General features: G+C 31.5%; 1 protein-coding gene across 9 annotated transcripts in view; it reads right to left on the reverse strand.

Annotated features, from left to right (window-relative positions):
- Positions 1–17,555, reverse strand: part of LOC143222543 (protein amalgam-like) — a 313,846-nt gene that overhangs the window by 23,698 nt on the left and 272,593 nt on the right. For 2 of the 9 annotated variants that reach the window (XM_076449167.1, XM_076449172.1), the window contains 3 exons: positions 15,460–15,670; positions 14,089–14,385; positions 11,440–11,674 (listed from right to left, as the gene is read on the reverse strand). In XM_076449167.1, coding sequence (XP_076305282.1) covers positions 11,658–11,674; positions 14,089–14,385; positions 15,460–15,670 — 525 coding nt within the window. In that variant the 3' untranslated portion in view covers positions 11,440–11,657. Of the gene's footprint in view, positions 1–8,342; positions 8,573–11,439; positions 11,675–12,533; positions 13,183–14,088; positions 14,386–15,459; positions 15,671–17,555 lie in introns of those variants that run through there. The other 7 variants (XM_076449166.1, XM_076449171.1, XM_076449164.1 and 4 more) reach the window with 5 other exon arrangements.

A 17,555-nucleotide genomic window follows, 5' to 3' on the forward strand; every position in this document is an offset into this window, starting at 1 on the left:
TATGTGACTCTTAGGGTTCTCAACTGTAGCATAGATGGATCAAAATCTGTCCATCTGTCACGTTGACAACTTTTGGTATATGTTAGTTAGATAAGTATTGGGGGAAGGTTGCTAAAGATCGTGAAGAGCAACAAATTCGTATTGGGTATACGTGAGCCCATCGCTTGGTAGTTCTAGCGCATAAAAATTATAATAATTCGCAGCAACTTCCCATTACTTTTCCTTGGTTGCCAAAGAGACGTTAACGTAACATCACCAAATTTCATCCAATCAGAATTCTCGGCTATAACTTCATAATAACCTTTATGACTTAACTACAGGGCATTTTTTACTTTGAAAATACCCAAGTTAAAGCACACTTTTTTAGCATAGCATGCTAACAAAAATGTAAACCCAGCAATACAGTCCAAATTGAAAACTCGAAAATCTGTATGCATAAAAACTCCCATACTATTTGACCTATTTTCACCAGACGTGGCGTTGTGACTCTCATGATCCCAAAACAATTACAATCTGTATGCAGATGCCTTTAGATTAAGTGTTGTGAATTTTTAACCAAAGCATGGAATCTTTCGTAACACATAATGTGACAGGTACATAATTTAATGTCAAAAAGAGGGCTTCCATATGCATACCTACTAATTTTCTTCATGGGAAAAATACGATCCAGTCATATTGATGATATAATTTCTGCAGAGCTATCTAATCTTAACTGAATCCCATTTTATTTGAAATTGTGGCTCATTGAACATAAGTTCCCCATGCATGAAGCAGAGAAAATGTAGCAAAAGATTTTCAAAGGCTTTTCTTAAAAAGATACAAATATACATTAATGTATATCCACTCTATAGAAGAAAGCCAAGTAGTGGAGGAAGAAAATTGGAAATGATAATAGGTAAATGGTACTTTATAACCTTTACCTCTGCAGAATTTTCAATGTTTACACTGGTACTGAATAATTAAATTCAGTTAAAAGTACAAAATATGCCAATAAAGATTCAACTACACTTACTGCTATTCTCTGCTAGTGAATTTACACAAAAACATTATGATATTCAGAAGTACGATTTGAAAAAGTCAATAAAAAAGGATAGAAAAGACTAGTGCAAATTTTAGTGTGGAAAATCATTCAGGTATCAAATTTAGTCCTGCAGTAGGAAGAGGTTATGCAGTTGATCTAACAAATTTTCAGTGCTTTTTTAGATTGTTATAGCACACACCTCCTGGCCCTACATCTTCTGAAGATATGAAGCGAGACAATGGTGAAAATAATAAATTATGTAATAGTTTTAGAGCTGTTTGCAAGTTAAGAGTGTTTTTGGAAGATGTAGTCACTGGAACATTGCAGCTACTACAAATTCACCACAAAAATTGAGAAATTTATTTACAGTGATGTTAAAAATATGGAACAATACAAGCCCTCTTCAACTGTGGAAAAACCATAAAGATATTTTTAACAAAAAGCAAAAGACTGCTCCAAACATATCTTCAGCTCTCTAAAGCATTTAACAAAGTTTTAATCATACTTGAAAGTAAGTTTTATAGCTTGTTGGAAGATTATTCCAAAATTTAGTCCTATTTTTACCAGTTAGGAACAAAACAAACAATACTGCTGTGAATTACATTAAGGAAATACGAAAAATGTTGATGATTTCTTGAAATGTGTTGTTGAAAATATAAAAAAACAATTGACATAAGCTCAAGATTTTGCTTATAAGCATATCTTTAACAATGTTCCAAATGCTAAAAGTGGTGTAATATTTCTTGATCCTTATAAACATATCCTTAACAATGTTCCAAATGATAAAAGTGGTGTAATATTTCTTGATCCTTATAAACATATCCTTAACAGTGTTCCAAATGATAAAAGTGGTGTAATATTTCTTGATCCTTATAAACATATCCTTAACAATGTTCCAAATGATAAAAGTGGTGTAATATTTCTTGATCCTTATAAACATATCCTTAACAATGTTCCAAATGATAAAAGTGGTGTAATATTTCTTGATCCTTCAGATAAAACAAGAAGAAACATTTTCAGTAACTTCCTTCTTAGCAAACTTGGATCGCAAAAAATAAATTGCCATTGTTGTTGCATAATAGAATTGCAACGTTGATTGAAAGAGGTAGAACAGTTAATTCAGCTTTTAAGCTACCTTTTTTCTATATCTGCTCTCATGCTAAACATGGAGAAATAGTAAAGAAAAGTTTGTTGACAGAACGTAAAATGATAATATGGGATGAATACATGATGGCTCGCAGAAATGCAGTTGAAGCATTAGAAAGCACACAAAAAATTTCGTCTTATTTGGTAGTATTAAATTATTAACAGGTGATTTTACACAGACTCTTCTGTCATTGTAAAAGGTACTAGAGCTGACAAAGTATATGCTTGTATAAAGTCATCTTACGTGTAAGTGGTGCACAATAAATTTAGTGAATATTATAAATCTTCTTAATATTGGTGATGCAAAGATTTCTATCAATCAAAATACTACATTATTATTTCAGACAATTTTGGTAACTTAGTTTAGGATGCACAAAGGATAAAGAAAGGGGTGTCCCCAATATTTGTCAAAGTACTAAATGGTTGTGTATAATAACAGTTCTTCCACCTAGAAATCATACTGTTTGTGACATCAGTAATCAGTATTGCAAAGAGTTCCAAATATGAATTCGCCTACAGATCAATTGATAGTGTTCCAAATACAAATGTGAATTACCCAACGAGTGTTCCAAATACAAATGTGAATTACCCAACTAGTGTTCCAAATGCAAATGTGAATTACCCAACTAAGTTCTTAAACTCTCTTGAGTCACTAGGGATGTTAGAGCACACATTCTAAATTAAAGGCTGATTCACTAATAGCTTTGTTGAAAACTCTTGATCGTCCAACATTTTGTAATGTCACAAGTTTAATTGTTAAGACTTTACTGCCATGCGTTATTAAAGCAATAATTACAACTGGTAATACCAAAGATGGAAATGTCTTCATCCCAAGAATTACTTTGCTTCCAAGTGATCATCCCTTCGAATTTAAAATCTTTTAATCCTTAGTTACAAGTTGTTTTGCAGTGTTAATTAACAAGACACATGGTCAAAGTTTAAAGGCTGCTAGATTGTTCCTAAAGCAGTCGTACTTTTAACATGGTTAGTTCTGTCTAGGACGTTCAAGGGCTAGAATTTCATCTCATTCAAACATGTTTATATTGTCAGAAGAAGGAACAACAGTCAAAGTGGTGTATCAAGAAACTTTAAATTTTTATTTTGAAAATCAAAGGTTTAGACAAAAATTAAAAATGTTATGAAAATTGAATTTTTAATAAATATTCATAAATTAAACTTCTTTGTAAGTTTAAATAAGTTTTTCAAGTAATTTGGACACCTGTGCAGGGAGCAGGTACTTCTGCTAGCATATTATATTGTAAAGACCTGACAACGTCTTGGCTATGTACTAGCAAACTTTCTGTCCTACAAAAGCAGGTCATCTCAATATGACAGTTTTATCTCTGTTGAAGTTTTCTAGACTTCAATGGAGTCAGATTATTATCACTTTATTTCACGCTTACCTTTCGTTCAGAAGAATTATCTCATAATTTTTATGGAGAAGTGTCTGTATTGTGCTAAATTTGACTTGTAAACAGATGTTCTAGAAATTTGTTTAAAAATAAAATCGAAAGTAGCATCATACTAGTATGAATTTACATCATTTATTCTGAAAGTATCTTTTCTTTCAACTGATGTAACTTCTTGTTACTTTCACCATATATTTGGGGTATTTAAAACAACTGCCCTCGCAACAAAATATCAAATCCTAGGATGCGTCACTCAGAATTATTATACGACATCTATCTATCTTGTTTCTATCGTTAAATTATAATAAGATTTTTGTTGTTCATTTAAAAATCCAGTTATTTTTACACGCTAAGGTTTGGTAAGATATAATATTTTGTATGATGACTAGCATTTCATTACACGTTCGGGTATACTAGAATACTCATGAATAAACTTTGTAGAATGGACGGCAACTGCCTGTTACAGAAACACAAGTGTAGAAAATGACGTTTCGAAAGTCTTCCGCCTTTCGTCTTCAAGACATGTGTCTCCACAACAGGCAGTTGCCGTCCATTCTACAAAGTTTCATCATTCAACATATAAATGAATAAATGTAAAAGAAACAAGCTGACGTTAAGTATTGAAGTAGAAAATGCTTAGCAAGGAATGTCCATTTTGAGGATATAATAACTTAGGAAAAATCATATTTTTTGCAATATGAACTTGAGAAAAATTCAAATACGCAAAAAGCAGTAATAAAATATCAGACGAATGAATAAAAGCAGAAAACTTGTATCTGTCAGCAAGTGTTGGTTTTAAATGTAAGAGCCTGGTGGCGTAAATACAATGACGTTAAGTCATCGTTAAATGATATCCTTTTATTTTTCACGTTACGTTATAAAGTGTATTTTAAAGTGAGTGCAAATATATCTTTTCTCAATGATCTGCTTTAAAATATTTCAATATCATTACAAAGAAACCTAAAAGGAATACAAGAAAACATGAAACAGGTTAGGTTTTATTACACTTAATACCGAACAATCTGCATGAGAATTGCGTGAGGTTTATTGCAAAAACCTGTTAAACGTGATATGAATGTTTACTTTCTTAACCTACAGATAGTTATCGTTAACATAAAGATGTGTTCTTTTTATCTCTAATGTTTAAAGATTTTGTTTAATAAAGGCTAAACAATCAGAAATTTGTTCAGAGAACTGATTCAGCTAAAAGTCAATGTCTCTACATTTTCATAAACATTCTAATATTCTCTCGTATCCTGGATTATTTAGACATTCTAGCTCTGCTAAGTTTATAAACTATAGATATAGTTGTGTGATGAGATTAAGTTCTTGTAATAAACAAAATATGAATATTTACATACACGTCTAGTTTAAACACTATAATGAGAAATGTAATAAAACACCTGCAATCAAAGTTAATAATCAATGATGTCGAGAAACCCACTTGTTGAGAAATTTATATGCAAAAACGGCTCGTTTGGGTTGAGAAAATATTTTACATAGAAGAGCGAACAGAAGAGCGAAGTTTGCTCTTCTATGTAAAATATTTTCTCAACCCAAACGAGCCGTTTTTGCATATAAAAATCAAAATTAATGTTCTGACAGATTTACCATGACTAGAGAGGGTTTTTATTACTACTTCGTTACCCCTGGAATTTTTCACTTTAGTGTTTAGGTTTCCTCTCAGGAAAAATATTTTTCACAATTTTATTGCTTTTAAAAGAAATATCAATAACTGCCTGACTCAGAGTAACGTGATAAAAAAGACATATTTGATGAAGTGAGATGATTCGTCGCTTTTCTAAAGTCCTCAAAACTTTTCCCTTTCGTCAACCTTAATTACAGTTACCAAATTTCAAATATTATGCTTTAAAAAACTGAAAACTAATCCATATATTATGATAAATTCCACATAGTAATATTTATATAGATATGTAAATACTAGACCACCTTATTAGCAGTTATATAGTTTTCAGACTTGACTCTGACATAAGCAGCATGTGAGAGTTAAGTTGATCTCATGACGTGTCAGATGATCCCTGCAGCACCTTAAATTAATGGGATCAGCCAGCTTACGATCACTTTAAAATATATGTGGGAAGTTAGAGGGAGAAATAAAAGTTAGAAGGTTAGGCAGACCGGTAATCTCTCTAACAATCATCGAACAATACGCTAACTAAGAGACATTCGCTGTCAGAAAATCTACTAAAACGCCATAACTTCCGAAGAACGCTGTAACAAAAGCACTGCGGCAGTAACAGACCATTGCACCAAATACTTAACTCAGTATAAAAACAACAACAAAAAACATCATAAGTGGTGTAAAGAGCGTAGACATTGGACTAATTGGAAATAATAAAAGGTGATACTGATAAATGGAATATGCTTTATCCTTTTTTACGTAGATGGGAGAGAACATATCTGGAAAAAGCCACAAGAATCCCCACTGTTCAGGCGTCTGATAAGATGGTCAAGGTTTGAGGCATATTTTTCCGATATATATTTGGTCTCTTTCAAAGAAAGAATGAATTATACGACTTATGTCAACACCAGTTGAATTTAAATTATCAAGAGAAGCTTTACTGAAGACTGCTACTTCCAAGACGACAATACTCTCATACACTGTGCTAAAATGATGCACGTGTGGTTTCAGTAATGTAATGCATCCTATGTCCACGAAAATATTCGCATTTCAATCCAATTAAGCACCTGTGAGATGAGCTTGAAAGATGCATTCGCCATCTTTGTTTATTTCATTCCGTGAATTTCTTACAATATTAATGAATTAATGAGAAGAACTTCCCCAGAACTGCTTCCAGTACCTTTCGGAATTTATGCCACGTTGTACATGGCTATTATTAAGCAAAATATAATCTTATTCATTATAAGGTTGCCTAATAAAGTTGCCAGCCAGCATATAATCCATAATTCTTTGCGGAATAAAGTGTTTTTGTTTTTAAATGTTTTGATTTTTACGTGCATTAATTATTTGTTTGTCAAATTTCGGCAAAGTCACTTGAGGGCTATATACAACAGTCGTATGTAAGTTTGATGTAACAAACTAATGAGAAGGCCACCAGTGAAAAACCACTGACTGCAAACTCTGAGGTCACTAATTTCTACCGAAAAGTGGGAGTGACAGTCACGTTATAACATCTCCACAACTAAAAAAGGCAAGAATGTTTGGTGACTGGTTTCGATCCATCAACTCGAAAATTGCAAGCCGAACTTCATGACTACCAGGCACTCGTATTAATGCTCTAATAAATATATAAATATTACATTCTTGTAATGAAGAGCATATTCTCAGAGCTGTCAGAACAAAACCACATTTGATTAATTTGTACCGTTTACATTTATAATTTGATTACGTAGCTAACCTTATCTCTATATTAAGAGATATAATTATATAAACACGTAATTACCAGCACGTTTTCCAACTGAATACACAGTTACACGTTTCTTTGTATGAATGAGATACAATAACTAGTATTGCTGGAGGTTTTTAAACTAATTTAATTTCTTGCACCTTATTTTGTCGAAACTTTATTACAAATGTGTCGTTTAGTATCTATAATTATTTAATTTTATTAATTCCAGTGCTAAAAATGTAATAGATAATTAAATGAAAAATGCATTCAGCACCTTTCAAAACAAACATATACCACATATCTAAAAACACTCTTGTGAGATGGACCTTTATTAATTATATTAGTGTAATAATGCAGTTATAACTTCATTTGTCTACCAATTATAAGCACATTTTAAACTTTTGGTTGTTAATTTTCGTGATATAAAGATATAAAACGAGCTATCTGCATAGCTGATAATTGAAACTCGGATTTTAGCATCTTACATCTGTGAACTTTTCGCTGATTTAACAAGTGGTCGTTTTTGATGGATAATTGAAATAATTTTATAACTTGAATTTATTTTATAAACAATTATGATGTTATAATTGATCAACAAATGAAAAAAAGCAAATGCCATTAAAAATGTTACTATAAGTGATTGACATCATAATGTGAATAAAACAAATACACTTATTTAGCTCTTGTGAATTCTCAGTTAGTTAGTCTGTTTTTAATTACGCGCAAAGCCACATGAGGGCTATCTGCACTAGTCATCCCTACTTTAGCAACGTAAGACAAGAGAGAAAGCAGCTAGTCATCACCATCCACCACCAACTCTTGGACTACTCTTTTACCTACGAATAATGGGATCGATCGTCACACTAAAAAGCCCGTACGATTGAAAGGGCGAGTGCGTTTTAGTGTATGATGGGGATTCGAAACCGCGACCCTCAGATTTAGAGTCGAGCGCTTTAACAACTTGGCCATGCTAGGAAGCCTCAACTACTTTGTTTGATTTTAAAATGTACTTACTTAAGTTAAAATATACTTTTCCTAGGACGAAACTGAAAGGCTTTGCTAAACAGCACAATTTTTACGAAACATTGTTTGTAAAGAATATCACAAAACACATTACTCTAAGAAGACAATGGCAACTACATGTTGGCAAAAAGCAGTCTCTATGAGTAAAATTTCAGAGTAAACAAATGGCTTTATATTAATAAAATTATGTGCTTTCAACAGAATACAAAAATGTTTCTATTTTCTAAAACTTAAAAAATAACAGAGACTAGAAAAACATACCTTTAAGCTTAAGATTTAATTTATTTTATAATATATATTAGTTCTCTGCATTACAGTCTACGTTTATTTATTTTTATTTTTCGTATATTTATTATTATTGACAAACAGAACTAAAACGTTTATCCAATGCCAAGACTTAATTAACCATAATTAAATGATTTTATTAAAGGAAGTTTTAGAAAAGTCAATATGTAACCTAAGTTATTTGAAATTCGCATCATTAACACTAAATAAAAAATTAAACATTCCGGATGATAATAGGTGTTGGTTGTATTCGTCGTTCATTTCGACAAATCCATGGAAGTTCTTTACCTCAAGGCCTGTAAAAAGCTGTAGAAAGTCTAATGAGAAAGAAAAGTGCATTCATTTCTTGTGCAAAAAAGTAATGCTTCCATAAGTATATATAATATAAACGCTTCCACAAGTATATCCATGTATAATGTTAGTACTTTCGTAAGTGTTTTTGTGGCATAATATGTTTTCTGGTTAAGCTGTGGATAAATTGTAAATTGTCCTAAAACTGCTATATAGATTTGATTTCTAAATATCTGTTTTGTCAGAGACATTTACTTATCCTACTTTGTCATCAGCTCTCACAAGACTTAATAATAAGTATATTGTAAGTCTCGAAATTGCAGACAAAGAATATTATATTATTTATCGTGTACAATACAAATCCTAAACTTATAGTGTGAATGTTTTATATTTTTTTATTTCTTCAATTATTTAAATTTTGTTTTTCTTCTTCTTTTCTTTAGGCTTTGAAAGTTATCGAGAATAAATGTTGTATTTTCAGCATTTCACTGTTGTTTTTGTTTTATTGCAAAGCTATTGAATAAGTTAAGGTTACCTGCACTTAACCATACAGAGATTCATATCCCAGATGTTAGCATTTTAATTTATCTTCTTTTTTGTCTACAGAAGGGTCGCGGGCTCGAATCCCCATCGCACCAAATATGCTTGCACTTTCAGCCGTAGGGACGTTATAATATGACGGTTAGTCCCACTATTCGTACGTTAAAGAGTAGCCCGAGAGTTAGCGGTGGGTCGTGATGACTAGCTGCCTTCTCTCTTGTCTTTCACTGCTTAATTAAGAACGGACAGCGCAGATAGCCCTTATGTAGCTTTGTGCGAAATTCAAAACAAACAAATTATCTACAGGAGAACAAGTGCTGACTGAGAAATCACATTCAATGAATTTTTTTTCAAGCGCTTTAATATTCTTAATTTAAAGGAACGTTGTTTTATTGTGTATTGCGCATTAAGTGACTAAGAGACTGCTAATATGAGATATTCAAATAATTATTAATAAACATATAATAATTTCTATTTTTAGTTTATATCCTTCAAGCTCTATCGGTATTGCGTTTGGTTTTATTGGATATAAGGGTGATTAGCTTAGTTTAGAAACAGATTTTTCTTAAACTAGAGCATTGAATTTTCTCCTGATCCAATGAAAGAACAACTTATAAAAGCTCGTGAACAGTGTTTAGCGATCATGATACAATACAGTGTTTTATATATTTATAAAGTAGTGGGTAGAACATAAATTCGAAATATTCCTTTCATTATCCAGTTGCTTGCGGTTTGCGACGTTTGAATGCGAGGTATGGCCGAAGGACTTATCTTGGTGAATCCCTACCCTGACGACAGATTCTAGATCCTTTGAAGAATAGCTTCATGTATTCTTAATTCCTGCTCAATATAAACAAAATATATAAAATTTGAAAATTATCAGACAAATAAGGCCTTTAGAATATGAGTACCAGAACATAGGTGCTCAATCTGTTGAAGATAGAGTTTGAATGTGTATTTAAGAAGTACAGTACTCCTCGTTTTGTGCATATACTGACTACAAGATCTCACAAAGATCCAGTTTGCATGTGTATTTAAGAAGTACAGTACTCCTCGTTTTATGAATATACTGACTACAAGATCTCACGAAGATCCATATTTCGTAATTCCTTTGCTAATTTTCCGTATTTTACTTTTATATTGTTGCCGCCGAGTACAATGGTAAGGCCTCAGGCTTATAGCGCCAAAAACTGGTATTCATTATCCGTGCTAGGCACAGTACAGATAGTCTATTGTGTAGTTTTCTACGTTATTACAAATAAATATTCTATGTTATTAAAATATTCTTCAATAACTCTCTAAAATTCTAACGCGTATGGAACTCACAGTTCTTTTTTTGCTTATAACTTAAAAATAACTAATATAGGCGAAGGTTGTTGAAAGTTGAATTTTATTTTCAACTCAATGATCCACTAAATAAAAGGACTGTGCCAGAGCTAATGAACAAGGGGAAATATTTGACAACAAACTGTGGACTACTTATATGTGCCTGTCTACTTAGAACAAAACCAAACAAAACCGATAGCTATTCCAAACTCTCGTGTTTTGCTCAACGTAGAAGTTCATAAAGTTTCTATATAATCCAACATCATTAAATCTTCTATCTTTTTCTCTTTGTGTAATACTTAACTATCCTACAATGCAGTTTCCAACCAAGAAGAATTTTGAATTTCGGGCAAAGCTACGTAAAGGCTATCTGCGTTAACCGTCCTTAATTTAGCAGTGTAAGACTGGAGGGAAGAGTAACTAGTCATCACCACCCACCGCCAACTCTTGGACTACTATTTTGCCTACGAATAGTGGGGTTGACCGTCATATTATTATGTCCTCACTACTAAAAAGGCCAGCATGCTTGGTGTGACGGAGATTTGAGTCCGCGACCCTCACATTACAAGTCGAGTCTCTTAACCACCTGGCCGTGCCGGGCCGATAACAATTGGCAAAGCAAAAAAAAACTCATAACATTTCGATTTTCTTTATTTGTGTGAAAGTATATCAAATGTATGATAATATTAACGTCATTTCAATCCCGTTGAATTTTATCATTTTTAATCTCTTAAACCCTTTATTTCATTATCATGAAGTTTTTCTTATCTTTTCGTTGTTGAACGTGTATTTAATGTTTAAAACATCGCTTTTATATTTAGTTTCTCTACTGAATAATTTATTTCACTCAAAAAAAAATTCATTATGAAATTTACATATTCCCATTTACATGTGCTTTTTAAATTTAAACAATTATTGTTACAAATTATTTTGATCATTAAGTTTTACATAGAAACCGTATTATGTAAATAACCACAATAATAATTTCTCGTGATTTTAAAATCATTAAAAACATTATATCCAAACATTTCTTTCTTTTTGCTTTTTATGTATTTTAGTTTACATATATATATATATTTAAATTAGCTTCGGTCAATCTTTTCCCGCTATGCTGTGAATTACTTGCTTTGTCACAACATCATCATATCTCACTACTCTTCATTTATTGTTATATTTATTGTTCTATCTCATATATAAACCTACCTTTATCTCGTTTATTGTTTTTCCTCTGCACCAGTTTGTTCTCTACTTACTTCTTTTTCCTTAAGGGATGAAGGATTTTTACTAGTTTTACCTCCAATATCTCAGTTATTTAGAAACATTAACAAGTGAATTGTTATTTACCTGTTGTAGTAGAGTTTATTGTCTCATACAGATTTAAACAGTATTTTAATTTTTATCAATAAATTTATTTTTATTCTTTTATTTGCGTATATATAATTTATAGAAATTAAATTAAATCTATATAAAAATAAACCAGTAAGTGGTTTATGATTTTTACCTGTTGAATCAGTACTGCTGTTTGATTGTTGTAAATATTTAAATAAATATAAAAACAACGAGCACATAAAACTGTCTTTTATAACTTTTTTATTTAAAAGACTTAATTACTTAACTCTAAAACCTAGGGTCAATTGCAAAGAAACTAGTGGCTGTTTTGATTGTCAAAATGTCTGGTAAACAGTAAAACATTGACACTCTCTTACAGAAATAGTTTGATACTAACGCTTTCACTTAAACAATCGTTTAAGTTCTTCGATAGTTTCACTACATAAAATCTGTTTTCAGTGATAAAATAGTCAATTTTTATGGAAGGATACCCAAAAGTCATGCTTATTCTAGTTTCTGATCAGTTACAAGTTTAAGATCTGAATATGTGATATCTCAATGAAATGAAAAAGATGTGGTGCAGTCACGACAGTGTTCCTGTGAAAGTTAACCGGAAAGAAAACTCACCCAAAGTCATTGGAATTTAATTAAATGATAACGAAAATAAATGCTATGAAGAAAAAATAATACAAATAGTATAGTTTGTTAATCTCGTTGTAACCACTTCCATTATCTGTGATCATTCAGTGTTTGACAGATTAAATATGATTAATCAATCCTCAACCAAGAAAATTCATAAGAAAATACTTAAATTTATTTTGCTTTCTATAAGGTGCCTAGAATGCTCTAGATGTTATACACAATATGAAAATAACTCTTACAATGAAATTAAAGGTGCAAATTAATTGCAAAAGTAGCCTTCTTTGAGGAAAGTTTCCCATTGACACAAGAACACAATTCAACGAAATTCATTGAGTTTTTCAAAGCAAGTGGTCGAACCGTAAACTTTTGAAACATTTTATTTCAAAAGATGATGTAGTTGTATTTCAGTTGTTCAAAGTTTTCAGCATATATTTGTAATTTCTGTACTTTTGAATACGATTTTAGGTTTACAAAATAATAAAACTACCTACCTACATAAGAAACTGAATTTGTAAGCTAGAGATTTGCTAAAAGACTATTAGGGTAACTTGTAATTATGACAAAGATAATAGAGTTGTTTGCTGTAATCTCTAATTTTAATTACTAATCAGAAGGAAAGGTAACCAGTTAACAATAACCGCGCAATCTTCATCCGCACTAAAGAGATGACTGACACTCTTATAACGTACATACAACTTAATGTGAGCAATATTTTGTGGTGTCATATAGATAGGAATCCAGCTGGTCGGCTCCTGAATTCAAAGCTCTATTATGGAGCCAAACTGTGCTCCACTAAGAACTGTCACAACAGAAACGGGTGTTAATTAACAAATCTTGAGTTAATGAAACTGTTATAGAGAATTTCCAAACTGATTTTACGAAACAAAATAGCCTAATAATATTTTTTCGATACGTCATTCCTGTAATCAACTATTTATACACGTGTATCAATAAAATACACTGAATAAATAACGTTTTAAATATTGTGTTCAAGTTGGAGTCTATTGTATACAATTGTTTTTAATAAAAGTTGAGGTAGAGACATAAGTTTCAATAAAAGAAAAATACACTTTTTTAACATGCAAAAAATAAATATGATGTCAAATCCATCATTCGATTTACACATTGTATGTTAGTTTCACAGGTTTCTGGAAATTATACCACTCATCTGCAATCGTGGACAAGGGGAAATCGAACGAAAAAGACAAGGTTTCTTGTAATGGTTGTAGTGTGTATTATATGTATGATGTTTTGAAACGGTTTTTTGTTCACATTTTCCGAAATCGATATAACCAAGTAACAAATGGTAAGTGAAATGTTCGGCTGGACTTCACCTTTATCTTTCAGTATTTGAAATGGCTTATGTAGGTGAATAATGCACAAGAATAAATTAGTAGCGTTAATGTTTTATATTCTTAAAACATCTATAGATGTATATGATTACTGGGTGAGTAAAATACATTTCGAATTGCCATGCAAAAATATACAAGTATTGTAAACGAGCACATTATCTAAAATGCCTAATTTGTACGATTACTCGGAGTCTGGAAAAATTTGAATATCAATGTTTACACAACAAATGATTTGTACGTGTACTATGTATAACTATATACTATATATAACTTGTTTTGTTTTTGACAGTTGTTATGGTTCACTGCACGTTTCATACATTTTTATTGTTAGGATGAAACATGAGATTTCTTACCATGTAAAAAGAAAACGGAAATACTAGTGGCCTCGGCGTTGGATGGCCCACATGTGTAGTTCCCAGAATCGGTAGGTTGAGCATTTGTTATGTACAGTGTACTGATGGCCGAATCGTCGCTGGCCTTCTGCAGTGATATTTCTCCTCCTTCCTTATCATAGTTGATCATGCGTTTGTTGTGATACCAAAAAACAAACATAGGAGGCTCTGGACTTTCACTAATGACACATGTAAGGTTGATAGAACTGCCTATCTTTACATACATTGGATGCGGACCAAGAATTTCTGCCTTTGGAACTGAAAATAAAAAAAGGATAAGTAACAGTTACCAGTTCCAAATTTTACGCATTACAATTCGTATTATTACACAATACCTCCAGAATGTAGTTTTATCAAGAATGTACTCTTCTGTAAAAACTCTACTGATAAGGAGAATGTTTGTGCACGAGCGTATTGTGCGATCGATTAAGACAGATTAAATATTTTTTAACGTAATCATTAACAGTTTAGGTGTAGAAAAAAGTTAGGCTAAAAAGGACTGAGTTTGCGACATGAAAGAATGATATCAAAACTGGCTGCCAAAGTGATAGTTACACTTACAACATTGATAGGAATTGTACAACAAATATTTATTCATTAGTTAGTTAGACCGCATTTTCTTGTTCAAATTGGGACATGATGGTGAACAAAAAAAAATAATGAATCGCGTGAAGAATCATGCACTCTGTAGGCTACAATAGAGCATGACATGAATATTTTATTTGCTCTTAAAACAGAACTTTATTTTTTTACTCGTAATTTTGGTTTTATTTACGTTTGAAACCACCCCTCCAGTGGTACAGCAACATGTCTGCGGACTTGCATTGTTAGAAACTGTTTTCGATTTTTGTGATGAGCAGAGTACATATAGCCCATTGTATAGCTTTGCATTTAATTCCAAACCAAACTCTTGAAATGAAACACTTTCGGGGACCGTGCGAAAGTCTACATTTTGAATTATAACCATTAGAAGTACGTACACAGAAGAGTACAGTTAGTTCATGTAACTCTCAACAATTTATTCTAGAAATGATTGTATGAACGTTTGATTCGCTTACCTTATACTGTATATCATATTAATAAACTTAAAATATACAAAAATGCTTTATTGATGTCTGTCAACAGAAAAATGCATGGTATTACACAATTTGTAATTTTCGTATATTATGAAGATAAGGAAGACAATAGATTACTAACTAAACAGTCTGTAATACAGCTGAAAAATATTTACTTTATCACTACTCACAGACCTATTTTTTACACTTAGTTGTAGGTCACTTTTATCTTTTGGCAAAGAAAATATGAGCTATAATAAATTTCCCTCTGACTTACCGACAATATTCAGTTGAACTAGAAATGTAATTTTCGGATCGGAACTAACTTGGCACTCGTATGTCCCCGCATCTGTCGTCTGTGGGTATTTGATCTTAAGAGGCCAGTCTTGCCCTCCTTCTATATGAGCGGAACTGAATCTGTCGTCATTGATATAAGTCTCAGTTCCAACTGTTAAAAGATGAAGATCCCTTCTTCGAATCCAGGACACCTACGAAAATGACAAGGACTCAGATCAGAAAAATTCTCATTATGCGTAACTTTATCAAAGTTGTTTTTCTCTTCTTAAAGCAAATGTGCAAATTTATTTTGAGGTTTCCTCAAATATCAAGAAGAGAATATTTAGTTTCCTGTTACTGTTTCACAAGTGGTTTGTTACAGTCATTTTATATTTTCCTGTTACTGTTTCACAAGTGGTTTGTTACAGTCATTTTATATTTTCCTGTTACTGTTTCACAAGTGGTTTGTTACAATCAATTTATATTTTTCTGTTACTGTTTCACAAGTAGTTTGTTACAGTCATTTTATATTTTTCTGTTACTGTTTCATAAGTGGTTTGTTACAGTCATTTTATATTTTCCTGTTACTGTTTCACAAGTGGTTTGTTACAGTCATTTTATATTTTTCTGTTACTGTTTCATAAGTGGTTTGTTACAGTGATTTTATATTTTCCTGTTACCGCTTCACAAGTGGTTTGTTACAGTCATTTTATATTTTCCTGTTACCGCTTCACAAGTGGTTTGTTACAGTCATTTTATATTTTTCTGTTACTGCTTCACAAATGGTTTGTTACAGTCATTTTATCTTTTCCTGTTACTGTTTCACAAGTGGTTTGTTACAGTCATTTTATATTTTCCTGTTACTGTTTAACAAGTGGTTTGTTACATTCATTTTATATTTTTCTGTTACTGTTTCACAAGTGGTTTGTTACAGTCATTTTATCTTTTCCTGTTAGTGTTTCACAAGTGGTTTGTTATAGTCATTTTATATTTTCCTGTTACTGTTTCACAAGTGGTTTGTTACATTCATTTTATATTTTCCTGTTACTGTTTCACAAGTGGTTTGTTACAGTCATTTTATATTTTCCTGTTACTGTTTCACAAGTGGTTTGTTACAGTCATTTTATATTTTCCTGTTACTGTTTAACAAGTGGTTTGTTACATTCATTTTATATTTTTCTGTTACTGTTTCACAAGTGGTTTGTTACAGTCATTTTATCTTTTCCTGTTAGTGTTTCACAAGTGGTTTGTTATAGTCATTTTATATTTTCCTGTTACTGTTTCACAAGTGGTTTGTTACATTCATTTTATATTTTCCTGTTACTGTTTCACAAGTGGTTTGTTACAGTCATTTTATATTTTCCTGTTAGTGTTTCACAAGTGGTTTGTTACAATCATTTTATCTTTTCCTGTTACTGTTTCACAAGTGGTTTGTTACAGTCTTTTTAACTTTTCCTGTTACTGTTTCATAAGTGGTTTGTTACAGTCTTTTTAACTTTTCCTTTTACTATTTTCCAAGTGATTTTTACAGTTTTTTATCTCTCATCGTTAATTAAATTTTACGGTTTAAAAATAATTTTATAATAAAAACATCTCATGTATAAAATTACGTGAGTGTGTGTGTGCATGTGTGCGGGTGTGTGTTTGATATGCACATTCATTTTTTAAAAATTTCCTTCTTTGTTCGCCAGATCTTTCTAAAGGTTTGAAATTATTAATTATAACGATGCTATATATTAACTGTTAATATTAAGGTTATTACTTTTAAAAAGCACAAGAAAAAATAGTTCACTCTTTTACACCTGTGAGAAAACGATCGTAAAGTTTACTTGTAGTTGGCATAAGAAATAAATATATAGCGCTATATAGAATTGCATATGTCAGATATCAGTACACAAAAATCCAGGTTGTGCAAGCACCAATATTTTTTCAAAACTATACCAAAAGTAAATTACACACCAACAAATTATGCTTACGTGCTCAAGGAATAAGTTACACTTCTCTCAACCTGTATTTTATCTATGGATGGAGTTTTTATGTTAATACTTATATAGATATTACTCATAAATAAGGTAATTCAAGACATTTCTGCCTACG

Source organism: Tachypleus tridentatus, chromosome 8 (assembly GCF_004210375.1).
Source record: "Tachypleus tridentatus isolate NWPU-2018 chromosome 8, ASM421037v1, whole genome shotgun sequence".
NCBI lineage: Eukaryota > Metazoa > Arthropoda > Merostomata > Xiphosura > Limulidae > Tachypleus > Tachypleus tridentatus.